The following is an 18,088-nucleotide window of genomic DNA, read 5'->3' as shown; positions in this document are numbered from 1 at the left end:
TCTTTATCCTCGCGCCCAGTGGTATATCACCACACCGGAGTTAATCAAAATTTCTGAACACAACCAGATCATTGAAAGACATTTCAGTATGTTTCTATAGTCACCTACCCAGCTTTTCATCAAAGGCCATTCCTCGGGTCAGTCACTGAGCTCGTTCCTGCACCGCACTCCATCCTTTTCTCTTGAAATGGCACACTGACCATCCCAGGTCCCACGGCAAGGGCGTGTTGCAGAAAAGAAACAGTTCACCTCCAAGCCAGCAGTACAGAAACCCCTCCAACGACCGGGAGCCGCCAGACCTGCGCCCTCAGGCGCCCTCCTCACGCGCAGCCTCCCCCAGAGGGTCTGCCCGCCTGACCTACACCCCGCCCCGCCCACTCAGCCTCCTCGGGCCCGCCGCTGCCACCTGGCCCCGCCCCTGAGCCGGATAGGTTCTTTTCCCTCGGGGCTAGCCCGCCTTCACCGCTTCCGTTTCCGGCGGTGTTGGCGGCGGCGCGTCCTAAAGCAATGGCGGCGGGTGGAAGTGATCCGCGGGCTGGCGACGTAGAAGAAGACGCCTCCCAGCTCATCTTTCCCAAAGGTGGGACCCAGGACAGCTCGGCTCCGAGGTTACGGAGTCCTTGAGTCATAGTCATTATCCGCTCCCTGAGCATTCGGGCCTGGCACGGTGTAGCCTTGAGAAGTGTTAAGCCCAGGGGGATTGGTCAGCATGGCACAGGTGAGCCCTTGCGTGGTTTAGTTAATTTCACCACACCCGTCAGTTTTGTATTTTGAGGGTGTCTTGTTATGTATCCTAGGCTGGCCTCCAACTTGTCGTATTCCTGTGCCATCCTCATGAGTGCTGGAATTAAAGGCAAGTGCCATCACTCTTGACATTTAGGGGAATTTAAGTTATGTCCTTTTCCTGGCATGCAAAAGACAAATCTGGAACAAAGGCTTTATTTCAAAATTGTTAGCTGACAGAAGCTGAGCTATGGTCCCATCGCAGTTCTAGTAAAAGCATTTCAAGGTCTCTAGGTCAGAAGTGGTCCCTGCCCTTAGCCTCTGTGCAGAGATGCTATTGCTGTTGGTCTCTGGGCCCTTGTAGCTTTTTAGGTTGGGAAGAACAATTAGAAGCAAGATGGATTCCACTCTGGGATGGCTGCTGCCTCCTTTTGCTGGATAGATGTGTGCCAGCAGCTGGGCATACTACTCTGTTCCTGCTCCTTGAAGCCTGCGGTAGGAGAATAGTTTGAGCTCAAGAGTTCAAGGCTAGTCAGGGCATTACAGTAAGACCTCAAAACTCATGCTGTGCTTTTGTGAGTTTTGATTTGAGACAGGGACTCATGGTAGCCCAGACTGGCCTGCAGTTAGATAAATAGGCAACGATGGCTTCACATCTTCCTGCCTCTCCTTCCATAGTGCTAGGATTATAGAGAGGAGCCACGCACTGGGTGTAGGAGTGCCAGGAATTAAATGTAAGCTACACCCCCAGCCCCTGAACAGAGCACTGTTATAAAATCTTATATCTGTAACAAAATATCTACAGAAAAATTATCAGATGAGGTATTGAATAATGAGTTGTTTTTTTTCTTTAGGAACAAGGAGCAATAAATTTTGTTCTTAAAATATTTGTACAAGGATTCCCTAATCTATTTCATTTCCTTTTGTTTCCTGATAATTTTGTGTGTGTGAGAGAGACACTGTGTGTGTGTGTGTGTGTGTGTGTGTGAGAGAGAGAGAGAGAGAGAGAGAGAGCGAGCGAGCAAGCAAGAGAGCTGTTTATTAGGGAGGGATCTTAGGTCTCTCTGAAGTTATAGCACAGTGTTTGAAGCTGGAGAGTTAGCGCAGCAGGTAAGAATACTTGCTAAGCAAACAGGAGGATTATACATGTTAAAGGGGTGGGGTGGGTGGAGAAATGGCTTTGTCATTTAGAGCATTGGTTGCAGAGGACAGTGGTTCAGTTCCCAACACCCACATGGTGGCTCACAACCATCCATAGCTCCAGTTCCAGGGAATCCAGTGCCCTCTTCTGGCCTCCCCAGATACCAGTGACATATGTGGTACACACATGTACACAGGCAAAATAATTGTATGTGTGGAGGTGCTTGTATGTGTGTATAACAAAATAAATAAGTAATTTAAAAAAATCCGGTGTGGGCATGTGCACTTGTAACAAGCCTTATAGTGGTCAGAGAATAGAGGATCACTGGGGCTGCTGACTTTCAGCCTAGCTCCAGGTCAGTGAGAGACCCTGTCTTGAGGGAATAAAGCATTTATGTATGTACACCGCATTCATGCCTGGTACTGCAGTATTCAGAAGAAAAAAATTGTTTCCCCAGGAATTGGAGTTCTAGATGGTTGTGAACCACCATGTGATTGCTGGGAATTTAACAGTTTGTTTGCAGGATCAACCAGTGCTCTTAACCACAGAGCCATCTACTAAGGAATGCTAAGAGTGAGGGAAAAATTACCTTTTCCAGAGAAAAGCACACCAGTTGGTTATCGGATACCAAATAGTTAGCCCTGAAAACATTTGTGCCCTGAAAACATACATACATGCATACATACATGTATAACTAATGTTATACAGATTGAGCAGTTTATATTTAGAAATACACACACACACTACACAAATATGTGCATGTAACAACAATTAATGAAAAGATAGAATAAGGAGGGTTTTAGGATGGTATAGAGCAGTGGTTCTCAACCTATGGGTCTCTACCCCTTTGGGGGCTGAAGAATCCTCCCACAGGGTTCAAATATCAGATATCCTGCACATCAGATATTTACATTATGGTTTATAACAGTGGCAAAATTACAGTTGTGAGGTAGTTACAAAAATAATTTTATGGTTGGTCACAACACAAGGAACTGTATTAAAGGGTCGCAGCATTAGGAACGTTAAGAACTACTTGTTTAGAGGGAAAAAGGGAGGGGGAAATGGATGTAATTATATTATTATCTCAAAAATAAAAGAAATAGTAAATAAAGATGTAACAACAAACCAGGCAGTGGAGGCACACAGCTTTGATCCCAACAGAGGTCAGCCTGGGCTACAGAGTGAATTCCGGGTCAGCCAGAAACCCTGTCTCAAAAAACATGAAATAATTGTGTGTATGAGTATGTGCATACAGGTACTTGTGGAAGCCAAAGGTATCACATTCCCTGGAGCTCCTGGGAACTGACTTGGGTTTTCTGCAAGAACTGCAAACCCTGGGCTGGAGAGCTGCCTCAGAGGTTAAGAGCACTGGCTGTTCTTTCAGAGGTCCTAGCAACGACACGGAGGCTCACAGCTGTCTATAATGAGATCTGGTGCCCTTTTCTGGTATGCATCTGTACATGCAGACAGAACATTATATACATAATAAATAAATCTTAAAAAACAAAAACAGCAAACCCTCTCAAGTATCTATCTGTACAGCCGACAGCCCTGCTCCTCCATCTCCAGTTTTTGAGATGGAGCCTCATTCGGCACTGGCTAGCCTGGAATTCTCTGTGTAGACCAGGCTGGCATCAAACATGCAGCGATCCTCCTGTCTCTGCCTCCAAAGTGCTGGGATTACAGGCATGTGCTCAGTTTATATAGTGTTATGGATGGGATTTATTGCTTTTTGCATACTGGGAAAACATTCTACCCACTTAGCTACATTCTCAGTGTGTGTATGTGTGCATGTGCATGTTTGGTTTGTACATATGTGTGGGCACATCTTATACAAGTACTTATAATGGCCTGGACTTGAGATTGAGTAAATTTCTTGGTGATTTTCTACACATTAAGGCAAAATCTCTTGCTGAACCTGGAGCTCATTAGTCCTGCTAGTCTTAGATAAGTCAGCTTGCCCACTATGTCTATTTTGTGGGTTCTAAGGATCCCAGCTCTGCTCCTCAAACTTGAATGGCAAGTACATCATTCACTTAATTATCTGCCCGGCCCCAGGAAATGATGTTGTCTTTTGTGTATTTTTAAAATTGGGATGGAGAATTTCTCTCTCTTTAGAATTTTATCAGGATATTTTACCTGCATGTATGTCTGTATGCATTCTGGTGCCTATAGGAGCTAGAAGTAGGTGCTGGATCTCCTGTAATTGGACTTAAAGATGATTGTGAGCCAGCTTGTGGGTTCTTAGAAGAGAACTCTGATCTCTGCAAGATCAGCCAGTGCTCTTAAGTGCTGAACAGTCTCTTCAGCCCCCATGTTACTGTTTTAAGATTGTCTTTTATTTTGATTATGTGTGTGCAGGTGCCGGAGGAGGCCAGAGGTGCTATGAGGTGTCTGATGTGGGTGCTGGGAATTGAACTTCTTTTGCAAGAGTAGTACATGCTCATTTCTCCAGCCTTCCAGGTTTTGCTTTTTAGTGTGTGTGTGTGTGTGTTTGAGTCTCTATATTTCTGGCTGTCCTGTAGCTCACTAATATAGACCAGATTGGCCTCAGACTGAGAGATCGTCTTGCACCTCTGTCTCCCAGGTGCTTTTTTTCTTTTTTCTTTTTGGTTTTGGAGACAGGGTTTCTCTGTGTAGCCCTGGCTGTCCTGGAACTCAATCTATAGATCAGGCTGGCCTCAAACTCAGAGATCCACCTGCCTCTGCCTCCCAAGTGTTGGAAAGGCATGCTTTTTAAAAGACTAATTTCTTTCATTTTTAAGAGAAAGAAAATTTATTAGGTTGATTCAGTTTTTATGTATGCAGGGTGAAAGATTCAAATACAATGCAGTTTTCTGTACAGATGAATATTCTGATCACCTTTCCCTTAGATATTGTATTATCAGGGATTCTGGATTCCCTTCTTCTGGTCTTCTGAATACAGGAAACAATTGACAAAATTAACTCAAATGAACCAGAGATCTAAATGCAAAATTATAAATCTTCTAGGAAAACACTCATGTAGCTGGGCTTTGACAATGAATCTTTAGGTTCAACACCAAAAGAATAGTTCATTAACATCCATAAGAAAGTAATACTAAGCTGGACCTTAGAAAAACAGGTTCCCTTCCCCATGCCACTCTCTGACCCACATAAAAGAGTATTTTCAGTTCACACTTATTCTTCTCACAGAATTTGAGACGGCTGAGACACTCCTAAACTCTGAAGTTCACATGCTTCTGGAGCATCGAAAGCAACAGAATGAAAGTGCAGAGGATGAGCAGGAACTTTCCGAGGTCTTCATGAAGACCCTAAACTATACAGCCCGTTTTAGTCGATTCAAAAACAGAGAGACGATTGCCAGCGTTCGTAGGTGAGTACTAAAAAGTCCAAAAACAAAATTTACTTATGTATGTCTTATAAGTGTTTTGCCTGCTTGTATGTCAGTATTCCATATGTGTGCAATGTCCACAGAGGCCAGAAGAGGGTGTCAGATTCCCAGGACTGGAATTACAGACAGTTGAAGCCACTATGTAAGTGCCGAGACTCAAAATCCAGATCCTTAGAAAGAACAGTGCTCTTTAACTGCTGAACCAGATCTCCAGCCCTGTAAAACAAAGTTTTATTATAGACCCTCATGAAAGGTAGAGGCTGTAGGGTCAAGGAGTTTAAGGTCATCCTTAGCTGCAAAATGGGTTTAAAGCCAGCCTTGACTACATGAGACTCTGTTTTAAAAACACAAGAGAAAATGGAGCCAGTGGGTAAAAAGTGCTTTCTAGCTGGGATGTGGTGTGGGCACCCTTTTAATCCCAGTATTGACAAGGCAGAGGCAAACAAATCTCTGAGTTCCACCTCATCTATAGAGTTCCAGGATAGCCAGAGCTACGCAGAGAAACTCTGTGTCAAGAAAATAGAACAAAACAAGTTCTTTCTGTGTAAGCTTACCACCTGTGCTTACGACCTGTAGAAAGCCATGTGCACTCAGAAGCTCTGAGAATGAAATTCCCAAAAGTTGCCCTCTAAACATGTATGCTTACACACACACACACACACACACACACACACACACACACACACACACCACACACACAAACACAAATGGTTAAATAAATAAATCACACACACACATAAACATTAAAAATACACACACACAAAAAAACCTAGCCAGTTTTGTGGCACATGCCTTTAATCCCAGAATTATTGAGGCAGAGACAGGAGAATTTCTGAGTTTTTTAAGTCCAGACTGCTTTACATAGCAAGTTCCAGGACAACATAGAACCTGTCTCCAAAAATAAAAATAAGTCCTCATTAACATTTGCTTTTAAGGACAAACATTCATTTAATTTTTTTTGTTTGTTTTCATGACAGGGTTTCTCTCTGTAGCCTTGACTGTCCTGGAGTAGCTTGTAGACCAGGCTGTCCTCGAACTCACATAGATCCACCAGCCTCTGCCTCCCAGGTGCTGAGGTTACAGGCGTGAGCCAGTGTTCCTTTGTGTAGCCTTGGCTGTATGTATAACTTTTTTGAGGCAGTCTCACTATCTAGCTCTGGATGTTCTAGAACTATTAGACCAGGCTGTCTTCTAACTTATAGATATCCTCCTCCTTCAAGATTAAAGGTATCTACACCACACCGGTCTTTTAAAACTTATTATTATTAGTAGTAGTAGTAGTAGTACTATTGAGACAGATTCTACTTTGCGGCTTTACTTATTGTGAAACTTGCTGTGCAAGCCAGGCTGCGGTGAACTTGAATGTATCACCAGGTATGGCAAACTTTTTTTTAATTTTATTTTAAGTTTTGTTTATATGTATGTATGAGCTTGTATGTATTGCACCATATGCATTCAGTGCCAGCACTAGCAGAGGGCAGAAGAGACGTTGAAGACATATGTGAGCTACCTAATATGGGTTCTAGGAACCAAACTTCAGCCTTCTGAGGATTGGAAGTGCTCTTACTGCTGAGCCATCTCTCCAGTCCCCCACATCTAAGTTCTTTATATATTTATATGAAAGAGGTTTATTAGATGGAGATGAAGAGAGAGAGAGAAGGGAGAACAGGACATGATGGGGAGAAAGAGAGAGGGAGCACTCCGAAAGAGAAAGGGGAGAGGGCGAGACGGCAAGAGAGGCCAGAGGGAGCAAGAGGAGCAAGAGATACATCTAAGTTCTTAATACATCATTCTGAAACCAAACTTATTCTAGTAAGCCTATTTTATAGTGTAGATTAGGAAGATCCTGAAGATACAGTTTATACACAGATTTGCACAAACCAAAGTCTGTTGTACTTATTTTCAAAGTTAGAGGACAGGTACTTCCATACCAACAACTTAATAGACTGACAATCAGATCCCTGTGTTTGACATTGACTTATCAAAGGTAGCAGGAAGAGCAAAGAGTTATAGTCACTTCCTGGAGGAAGTTTTTTTTTTTTTTTTTATATTTATTAAGTTTATTTTTATTTTATGTGTGTGGGTGTTTTGCCTGTCCACCACACAAGTGCCCAGTACACATGGAGGCCAGAGAGGGTTCTCGGAATTTCAGACTGTTGTGAGCCTCCATGTGGGAATTAATTAGCCTCTGAAAAAGCAGCCCTTAACCACTCACTGCACCATTTCTCCAACCCAGCAGATACCTCTTTACCCTGCTTCCTTCTCGTCAGTCTTCTTGGCCCTGACTGCTGTGGGTTTTTGTTGTTGTTGTTTTCTGTTTTTTCCTGGAACTTGTTTTTCGGGAATTAGGAACAGGAAGTGATTTCAAAGGGGGATTCTGTTGCCCACATGAGCATGTTCAAAGACTGTAAAAAGTTTTTCTCAACTGCATTTGATCTTCTCTTTGCTGTTGATCCATGTTTAAGATTTGACCAGCACTGAGTAAGAATGTAAATTTTGTTTTTTTATTAGTGTATGTTAACTGTACATAATCATGGGCGCCATATGACATTTTTATACAGGTATATATTTTGATGATGCTTGTTTCTCCCTATTATGGCTCTTGTTTCACTCACTCTCTCTTGTCTTTCTGTATTTTTATTTTCCCCTGAAATCAGCTTGCTTCTCCAGAAAAAGCTACATAAGTTTGAGTTGGCCTGTTTAGCCAATCTTTGCCCAGAGACTGCTGAAGAGTCCAAAGCTCTCATTCCAAGGTTAGTACTAGATAAGTTTTGTCTGTTTTATACAGATTTCTCCAGGTCAAATTGCTAGATATAAAAGCTGTATAAATTTAACATTTGGGTTAATGACATGCCAGCACTGAATAAAAATACAATTTTATGGTGTTTTAGCTATGATTTGGAGGTTGGTTTTGTTGTTTGTTGGTGGTAATCTCAGATAGCCAAGGCTTTCCTTGAGCTCTAGATTGTCCTGCTTCCACCAGCCAAGAGCTGGGATTACAGATGTCAGCTATCACTACTGGTGAATAAGAGTTTGAGGTTTGTTTGTTTGTTTGTTTGTTTGTTTTGGGATCTGACACCTTCACACGAATGCACATAAAATAAAGTTAAATAAATTATTTAAAATATCTTATATATTGCAACTTTTCAGTGCTTCTATAAGGGAAGGTGAAAAAGAAATTCAGTTTAAACTTATAGGTGGTAGAGCTAAGTGAGCTGACCCCAGAGATGAACCGTCTGTGAAAAACACTGTGGGAAACTTGCCGTTGCTACGTCACATTTGTTTATTGGTCTTCCTGTAGCCTGGAAGGTCGTTTTGAAGATGAGGAACTGCAGCAGATTCTCGATGATATCCAGACCAAGCGCAGCTTCCAGTACTAATCACCAGACATTCTCTGCTTTTGAGACTGCTCCGGAACAGCACCAGGTTCCCAAGCCTGTGTCAGCCTCACGGGACACTGCTGCACAATCGCCGGGGCTTCTCTGTGGTTCTCAAAGTCATGACAGTTCTGCCTCAGCCTCCCAAGTGCTGGGATTACAGGTGTGAGGAAAGGCTGGCGTGGCGATGGTCTAGGTTTCTGTCTCCATAGTGACTACCAGATCAGAATTACTGAGTCTTCTTCTTGCAGCCTTGTAATGGCTGCTGTGGTCAAGCATGCTGCAATCTTGAACCAGTGGGGTAGACATGTAAAGCATGTGTTGACTAACTCCTACTGTGGTTTCTTGGGCTCCATGTTATTATTTTTTTTTGTTCTTGACATTTCAATTATATTTTTGATTGATGCATATTTCAAAAAAATCAGTATTTTGTATTTTTTGAAGCTGTTATATTAAAAACTTGTACAGAGGAAGAATGTTCTTACCTATTTGCCAAAGGAGAGATAAACCAGAACATTGCCATTATGTGATTTTTTTTAAAGGATTGTATTATTTGTTTATGATCCATGATGTGTGTGGAGGTCAAAGGATAACTTGCAGGAGTCAGTTCTGTCTATTGTGTGGTTTTTCAGGTTTGAATTCAAGCTGTCAGCCCTGGTGGCATGTGCCTTTAACCACTGGACCATCTTTCTGGTCCCTAGTTTATTTTTATTTTATTTATGGATTCATCTTTGCAATTTAAGAGACCAGATCCAAAGCCTTGCATATGCTAGACAAGTGCGGTAACAGTGAGTAACATTCTAGCTCTGAATTCCTTTGGCTTATGTCTGTGTGTTCTATCATATGTATGTACAAGTGCGCCCATCAGTGTAAGGAGGCTAGCAGAGGACAATGGATGTATGCCCATAGTTCTGTCCATTGAGATGGGGTCTCTCTCACAGAACCTAGAACTAGACTGGATGACAAAAACTCCAACAATCCTGTCTCCAGTCTCTCGTTGTCCTCGCCATCACTGGAGTTCCAGGCATGTACAGGTGCAGCATGTCAGTCTTCACTAACTTTAGTTCTGAGGATACAGATTCACATCTCCGTGCTTTCACAGCAAGTGCTCTTACTCACTGAGCCAGTCCCCCAGTCAGCTTGACATGTTTAAAACATGAGAAGCGCAGTTGACTGAAAGAACTTTGACATTACTGTACATAACCTGGAGACAGGAAGGAAGCACACTGTGGGAAGCAGTTACCCCTGGGTCCTTAGCCTTGTGGTAGATTTACTTCAGCTTGGGGGCGAGGGGCTGACTTGAAGAATGTATATGTGAAATGGCCGCGAAGAGTTTATATTGTCTCCTTCCAATCAAGACCTCTCCTTCATAGGCCAGATTTGAAGACTTAAACACTGAGGTCTCCTCATGAGATAGTTAATGCAAATCCCTGGTTTGATACTTAGTGACAGGTAGTCTACTGTCACTATGTTCACTATGTGGAAGGAGTGACTGTGCTCCTGTCTCAGTGCTAGAAACCAGGTTCAGTATGTCTGGTGTCCTCTCAAATCCCAGCACTCTGGAGGGAGGCAGAGGCAGGGAGATCCCTGAGTGTGAAGTCAGCCCGGTGTTACACATGCTGAGATCCAGGATAGATAAGCCTACATAATGAGACCCTTCTGGGGGAAAAAAGTGAGGAAAAGTTAAAAAAAAAAAAAATTGGAAAATAATGCCTGAAAGGAGAGAGCTCGCGAGCCCTGTGAGCCTCTCGGTTTATTTCATAGAGATCTTAACAGGCTTTCATGAAGTCCTGTAAGTGATCACAGGCTGCTCTGATTCAAGGTGGTGGTGCTTATAGCTAGCCTGAAGGAAACAGCCACAGGATGGGCTTAACAAGCCAGGTGTTTTCATGAGTGCTGGGGAGGATGAGTCAAAGTTGGTCAGAGTGTTCTGCGGAGGTTGGAGGGGTGGATGAGGAGGCCTGTGGAGTCAAAGAACCTGCTTACAAAAAAATGCAGAATGCAATGGTGGCTACAGAAGAAGAGAGAGAGCTGGGTCAGCATGGAACTATACAGAGAGGAGATGGAAGACACCATAGGAAGCAGCAGCCATGGAGCAGAGCTGTAGAGTGCTTGTCAGCTTAGAAGAATGATGCAAACTTGGAGAAGTTAACTTTCTGGAGTTCTGGAAAGAAATGAGGTCCAGTGGCCAAAAGGGAAGCTAGACAGGAGCAGGAAAGACTGCAAGGGAGGTAGGCAGGGTGTGTGGCATAAACAATAGATAGATGGAGCCCTTATATGACAATACGAGTGTTACAAGGCTTATTTACGTATCGTGGCCACCACTGGACTATCCATCCAAAGAATACTTTGTATTTAGCTGGGTGGTAGTGGCACAGGCCTTTAATCCCAGCACTCCAGAGACAGAGGCAGGTGGATCTCTCAGTTCTGAGGCCAGCCTGGTCTACACAGTGAGTCATAGTAAACATTTTGTGTTACGAATGTGTGGGTGAGTAGGTATGAATGTGTGGAGGTGAGAGGACAACTACTGGAAAGAGGTTCTCTCCTTAACCACAACTCCTGGGGTATCAGGCTTGGTGGCAAGCACCTTGTTGAGTCATCTTGTTGGCCCAAATTTGGGCATAGAACACACCTTTTGTTTTGTTTTGTTTTTTGTTTTTGTTTTGAGATAGGGCCTCACTATGTATGTAGCTCTGGCTATTCTGGAACTCACTGTGTAGACCAGGCTGGCCTTGAGTTTACAGAGATAGTGCTGGGATTATAGACATATGCCACAACAGCTGGCTGATTTTTGGGTGTTTTGTTTTGTTTTGTTTTGTTTTGAGATAAGGTCTCACTCTGTACCCACGCTGGCCTGAATTAACAGCAAACTGCCTGCTTCCTGAGTGTCGCAATTATAAAAGAATATACTTGGCCAAACATTTCATGATGTTTATGGTGCTGTTACAATAATAAGATCATTGCCAGAATGGTGTGATAGGAGAGTATGGCAGGAACTCCACAAGGAGAGATCAGAACCAAAATATCTGGGTCCAGGGGTCTTTTTTCAGACTGATACTCCAACCAAGGACCATTCATGGAGATAACCTAGAACCCCTGCACAGATGTAGCCCATGGCAGTTCAGTGCCCAAGTGGGTTCCATTGTAATGGGAACAGGGACTGTCTCTGACATGAATTTAGTGGCCTGCTCTTTGATCACCTCCCCCTGAGGGGAGAGCAGCCTTGCCAGGCCACAGAGGAGAACAATGCAGCCAGTTCTGATGAGACCAGATAAGCTAGGGTCAGATGGAAGGGGAGGAGGACCTCCTTATCAGTAGACTTGGAGAGGGCCATGGGAGAAGATGAGGGAGGGAGGGTGGAATTGAGAGGGGAGGAGGGAGGGGGTACAACTGGGATATAAAGTGAATAAACTATATAAAAATAAAAATTAAAAAAAAGAGAGAGTATGGCAGGGCACATACCTGTAATCCCAGCACTGTGGGAGGCATAGGCAGGATCTCTGAGTTCAAGGCTAGCCTGGTCTACCAAGCTAGCCAGGACAGCCATGTCTTGAAAAACCATGTCTTGAAAAACAGAGAGAGAGAGAGAGAATGAATGAATGAATGAATGAATGAATGAATGAATGAATGAATGAAAGAAATAGTCTTCCCTCCCCCCTTTTAAGATATGGTGTAGGCTCACCTCTAACTTCTGGTCCTTCTTTCTCTGCTTTTAGAATACTGAGATTATGGGTTTGTGCCACCATTCCTGGCTTTATGTAGTATTGGAGTTGAACCCAGGGTCTCTGTCACACTAGATAAATGTTTGCCAGCCATGAAATAGTCATTCGTGAAGCTTGTAATCTCAGTACTTGGGATGCAGGTGCAAAAGGATCAGGTGCTCAGGCATCCTCAGCTACATAGCAAATTAAAGACATGCCTTTAATCCCAGCACTCGGGAGCAGAGGCAGGTGGATCTCTGTATTCAAGCCTAGCCTGGTCTACAAAGTGAGTGCCAGGGCAGCCAGGTTTACACAGAAAGCTTGTCTCGAAAAAAACCAAAAATAAAAAATATAATGGCAAGCCTGGGCTACATGAGACCCTGTCTCAAAAACTAACACCTCCATCTTCCCACCCAGTGAGAGGATAAATAAAAGAATAATATGGTCAGATAGCCTGGAAAGCTGTATGGCTCCTTATCTGAAGCTGTGTAAGATGACTAATAAAGGCACAAAGGCCGCACTTGGAAAGCAGAGGCAGGTGGATTTCTGTGTGTTCCAGGTGTACCAGGGCTACAAAGTGAAACCCTGCCTTCAAAAGTACCCGCCACTAAAAATAGTACAAAGGGAGGTAATGATTTGCATCTGAAATAGGAGCCCTGTAGGGATCTTATGTGTGCCTTGGTTCCTAGTGTAGCAATGCTCAAAGTATCATGATGACTTCATATGCTATCAAATGTGATGAGTACTGATGAGAGGCAGAACCTAAGTGAAGGGAGTAGGCTATTGGAGGTATGCCCTTAGGTGTCAGCCTTGGTTCCTTCCTCCTGCTGTCTTTCTCTTTGCTTCCTGAACATCATGAATTAAGCAGCTTTTTCCGGCACCTGCTTCTGTAACCATGATGTTCTGCTGCAGAGCAGTCAACCGTGGATTGTAACCTCTGGAACAGTATGTATAATTAATCTCCCTTCCTTTTTAATTTTTTTTTTAAGTCCGAGTCTCCACATTCTGTGTTCATAGTCAAGGCTGACTGAACTGACTGTCTAGCCTCCACCTACTGCGTTACAGACTCGCATTACCATATCTTGTTTATATGTCCAGGCTCAAACCCAATTCAGGGCTTCCTGAAGGCTAGCTGTCCTAATTTAGGTTTTAGTGGCTTTGATAAAATATTAATCATTACGTGGTAGGGCAGGGTTTATTCGATTTACCCATCCCAGGTCTCAGACTAAAATACGACTGAGAGAAATCAGGAGGCAGGAGCTGAAGCGGAGCCATGGAAGAACACTGCTCACTGGCTTGCTTGCACCCAGCTTGCTTTTACATAACCTAGGACATCCTGCCCAGGTGTGGCACTACCATCAATCACGAAAAGGCCCCCAGAGACTTGCCCATAGGTCATTCTTTTCAATTGTGATTCCTTTTTAGATGACTAATTTGTGTGAAGTTGACAAAAAACAAGTAAATAGCAGAATTTGTCAGTGAGACACATAAACTAATAACTTGAGTTGGAGAGATGGCTCAACAGTTAACACCAGCTGCTTCCCGGGGATCAGTGTTTGATTCCCAGCACCCATCCGGTGACTGCTAACCATTTGAACTCCAGTTTCAGGTCTCTGTGGGCACTGCATGCAAGTTTATGCAGGAAAAATACCTACACATAAAACAAAGGACTTTAATACCTTTAATTCCAGAACTTGGGATCTAGTGGCAGACAGATCTCTGTGGGTTTGATGACAGGTGATTCTACATAGTTTCAAGAGAGCCAGAAATACGTAGACCCTGGCTCAAAGAAACAACAAAACCAGTAAATACTTTAAAAAATCTAATAACCACTCCTTTTTTATACTAAATATCATGTTCATATTATTATCACAATATAAATACAGTTCAGTGCTGGGCATTGCTCACACCTTTATTCCCAGCACTTGGGAGGCAGAGACAAGCAGATCTCTGTGAGTTCAAGGCCTGCCTGGTTTACAAAGTGAGCTCCAGGGCTGTTAAGGTTACAGAGTGATTTTACCTCAAACCACTGGCCTCCCAAACCAAACCAAATAAGCAAATAAATAAAAGCCCATCAGTTGGGGCTTTAGAGAAGACTCAGCTAATAACTTTGTTTTGTTTTGTTGAGACAGGGTTTCTCTGTATAACAGAGCTCTGGCTGTTCAGGACTTGCTTTGTAGACAAAGCTGGCTTCGAAATCACAGAGATGCACCTGCCTCTGCCTCCTGAGTGCTGGGGTTAATGGTGTGCACCACCATGATTGACTAATAGCATTTTTTGTTCTTGCAGAGGATGTGGGGTTGGAGAGATGGCAGAGTGGCTAAGAGCACTTGCTTGCTCATCTTGCAAGTACTGGACCTGAATTAGATTCCCAGCACTCACATGGCAACTCAGAGCACCTATAACTTCCTCTTCCTGGGATTCACTCCTAGTCTGGGCTGCAAAGGCCTTGTGAAGCTCCAACTCTACCATTTTACCTTCCACAGACCACATAGCTTGTCCTGGCCAACTCCCTTCCACCACACTTGCTGCTGCTCTTGTTTATTCCACGGAATTGGTATCACTAGTATGCTGGAATGTTTACTGCAATTGAGGTTACACCTTCACCAGTTGCCTGAGCCCTTCAGTACTGGGCTTCACATTAAGGAGGCTGCACCCTTACCAATGGCCTGCCTATTGCAAGGACTCTACCCTTGCTATGATACCAAGTCTTGGCTGCTCTTCCTACACCCTTCAGGCCTTCATGTGGGAGATGCTTACATATTACCAAGTTCAGCTGCTAGTTTCAGGGGCAGTTTTGGCCCCTCTGCTCCATCTTGATTGCAATGACACACAAACACACACAATAAATACTACTTTAAATTTTAAAAACAAAGGACTACAGAGATGGCTCAGTAGTTGAGAGTGCATACTGTTCTTGTAGAGGACCCCAGGTCAGTTCTGAGGACTCTTGTTGGGTGGCTTATCACGTGATTACAACTCTGGGGGATCTGACACTTACGGCTTCCAAGGACACCTGCATTCATGTGTGTGAACATCCATACAGACACCCACACACACAATTCAAATCAAAATCCTTAAGAATTCAAAAATTAAGGCTGCAGCACAGTGGTGCAAAGGCAGAGGCAGGTAGATCTCTTGAGCTTGAGGCCAGCCTGGTATACAAAGTGAGTTCCAGGACAGCCAGGGCTACACCAAGAAACCCTGTCTCAAACAAACAAACAAAAAACAAAAAACCTCAATCAAACAGAAAGTTTAAAAATGAAATATACTTCGTATTTTGTAAAGGTGACCACTGAATTCACTTAAATAACTTCTACACCTTGGGTCATGTACGGTTGCAGAAACAGCTGAAAACGGGCATTCAGGAGATGTGCACAGGTTCTTTGTAGCTTTCACCTGTATCACTCTTTCATGGCTGTCCATATACCATAGCCTGTTGGCTTCTGATTGCTCCTTATTTTCACACATCTGCCAACTGAGGAATGTGTCAGGCTGTCTTTGCACCTAGATTCAGAATCCAAGGGAGCACCTAACCTCTTGTAGCCAATGATAGCCTCCAACTGCCCAGTAGCCAAGGATTGTCTTGAATGCCTCTTCCGTCTCTTGTGTCCCAGGTGCTGTATATGGGCACATCCCAGCATGCCTGGTTTATCTGCTATGGGGAGCAGATAAAGTCCTTAGTGAATATGTGTTATTGACAAGCAAAGCTGTGTCAAGGACTCCAATGCCTCAGAACCATAGTGTCTTAGGGTTTCTAATGCTGTGGTAAAATGCCATATCCAAAAGAAATTTGAGGAAGAAAGGATTTATTTTGCTTACATTTCCAGATTACAATCCCTCATGCCCTGAGAGAAGTCAGAGCAGGAATCCAAGGCAGGAACCTGGAGAAAGGAAGTGATACAGAAACCAGAGAAGAGTGCTACTTACTGGCTTGTTCTTCAAAGCTTGCTTAGCCTGTTTTTGCACGCAGGACCACAGCCGCTGTTGGTACTGCCCACAGCCAGCTGGGCCCTTCGCCATCAGTCAATCAAGAAAGTACCACAAGCTTGCCTATTGGCCAGTCTGGTGGGGGCATTTTTTCAGCGGAGGTTCTGTCTTCCCAAATGATTCCAGTTGGACATGTCATCTATCCAGGGCAAGACTGAAAAGGACAAGTAGGGGAGGACAGTTAGGAAGCAATTTCATTATTTAAAAGTGACTTTGACTAATGCAGACTTTTTGTAGAGCTTTGCAGTGCTTACAGTTTCTGTCCTGTTTTCAGTCTGTGTGTATTTGTGTGTATATGTGTGTCTAGAGGCTAAAGGTAAAAGGTGTCTTCCTCAATTGTTTTCTGCATATATATATTCTTTTTCACCACACAAAACCATTTAAGGGTGGATATGGCAGAGTGTATCTTTAATTTCAGCACTTGAGAGGCACGTGGCTATCTGAGTTTGAGGCCAAGCTGGCATATTGAGCCCAGGCCAGTCAGGGCTACAGTAGGGAGACTCAAGTCCTTTGCAAGAACATTATGTACTCCAAACCTCTGAGTCATCTCTCCAGCCCCTACGTGCTTTCATTACATTCACCAAGTAACACAGACTTACAGTCAAGTGCTGTGCTCACTTGAATTAGGAATAAGACCCAGGCCATCTAGGCCTGTGCGCTGCTACCGCCAGCAATGGTTAGGGCACAATGTGGCACACCCGTTTTACAAAATTACCTTGTAGAGTTATTTTTCTTTGGTTTCTATGTTTCTTTTTGTGGATAAGGTTAGTTTTTTTCTAAGACTTTGAATTTGTGTATTCAAGGATGTCTTTGAACTTCTGACCCTCCTGCTCCCACTTGATAGGCTGTCACATCCAGTTTATGCAGTCCTAAAGAGAACCCTGGGATTTTATGCTAGGCAAACACTTGACCAAACGAGCAACACCTATATGCCTTTCTATTAATTATAATATTTTTTGTATATGTGCACACCAAGGTTGCCAGTTGTCAGGGGAGAATCTGTTTGTTTCCCACCATGTAGGACCGAGGGTCAAGCTAAGGCAGTCAGGCTAGGCCGACCTCAACACCTTTACCGATTAAGCAGGAGCCTGTGAGAAGCAGGCTCCTCTGGTTTTTGGAGAAAGGCCCTGAATTCCTGGTAATCCTCCTGTCGCAGCCTCTTAAATGCTCCGGTTACAAGCATCAGCCGTCAAGCCCGGCTTAAACGAGCGTCTTATTTAGTTTTGTAAAATGAGATGTTTTGAGAGCATCCAGGATAGCTCACAAGGTGAAGAAAGTCGGTAAGGCGAAAGGCCCCGGGGTTAGGATACTTCGTACAGCCGCCAAGACAAACGCAAACCTTTGGGCGCCAGAGATCTAGTCTCCACCCCTCACCTGCGCGCATGCTCTACTTAAGCCCCCGGTAGACCTGCGGCATAGGAGCGCGTGACGTAGCGCCGTGAGGCCGCGATGACGCACAGGCGTACGCTCAGTGGCTCCTCGGGGAAGATGGCGGCTGCATCTTTGAAGGAGAGGAATTGAGAGTGGGGAGAAGGGAAGAGGACCAGACCGTAGAGGCGTTCCCTGCGGCGCCGAGGGTCGCCGCGCTCGCGGTTGGGAGCTCCTCCTGGCCCACCACGGTGAGTGCGCGGCGGGGCCTGTAAGCGCCGCCGGCGGCCGCGCTCCGCCATTTTCGGGCCCGGCCGTTGCGTGCTTCGGGGGTCCGGAGTGGGACAGGTCGCGGGAGAGAGGAGAACGGACGTCCGCACGGTCGGCCGCGGCTGGTGGGGGGTCCCGGCGGAGG

At 44.3% G+C, this 18,088-nt stretch overlaps 2 protein-coding genes across 3 annotated transcripts in view; both read left to right on the top strand.

Annotated features, from left to right (window-relative positions):
- Positions 1–483: 483 nt before the first annotated feature.
- Polr2d (RNA polymerase II subunit D) lies at positions 484–9,155 on the top strand. Its single transcript, XM_055625764.1, has 4 exons — positions 484–580; positions 5,039–5,219; positions 7,895–7,990; positions 8,539–9,155. Exons 1-4 carry the CDS (start codon positions 508–510, stop codon positions 8,615–8,617), a joined length of 429 nt encoding a protein of 142 aa, XP_055481739.1. The 5' UTR covers positions 484–507; the 3' UTR covers positions 8,618–9,155.
- Positions 9,156–17,746: 8,591 nt separating this feature from the next.
- Wdr33 (WD repeat domain 33) overlaps positions 17,747–18,088 on the top strand; it is a 105,903-nt gene continuing 105,561 nt past the window's right edge. For both annotated transcript variants that reach the window (XM_055625428.1, XM_055625429.1), the window contains exon 1: positions 17,747–17,924. The gene's annotated coding sequence lies outside the window, so the exon portion shown is untranslated. The remainder of the gene's footprint in view (positions 17,925–18,088) is intronic.

Source organism: Psammomys obesus, unplaced genomic scaffold (assembly GCF_907164565.1).
Source record: "Psammomys obesus unplaced genomic scaffold, mPsaObe1.curated_primary_1811, whole genome shotgun sequence".
Taxonomy (NCBI): domain Eukaryota; kingdom Metazoa; phylum Chordata; class Mammalia; order Rodentia; family Muridae; genus Psammomys; species Psammomys obesus.
This window is presented reverse-complemented; position numbering and strand designations above follow the sequence as displayed.

Bases quoted from the DNA above. Each gene is read 5' to 3' on its own strand.
- Polr2d (XM_055625764.1), top strand. From the start codon at position 508: ATGGCGGCGGGTGGAAGTGATCCGCGGGCTGGCGACGTAGAAGAAGAC. The intron at 5,220-7,894 runs GTGAGTACTAAA...CCCTGAAATCAG, and splicing joins ACGATTGCCAGCGTTCGTAG to CTTGCTTCTCCAGAAAAAGC. The intron at 7,991-8,538 runs GTTAGTACTAGA...GTCTTCCTGTAG, and splicing joins TCCAAAGCTCTCATTCCAAG to CCTGGAAGGTCGTTTTGAAG.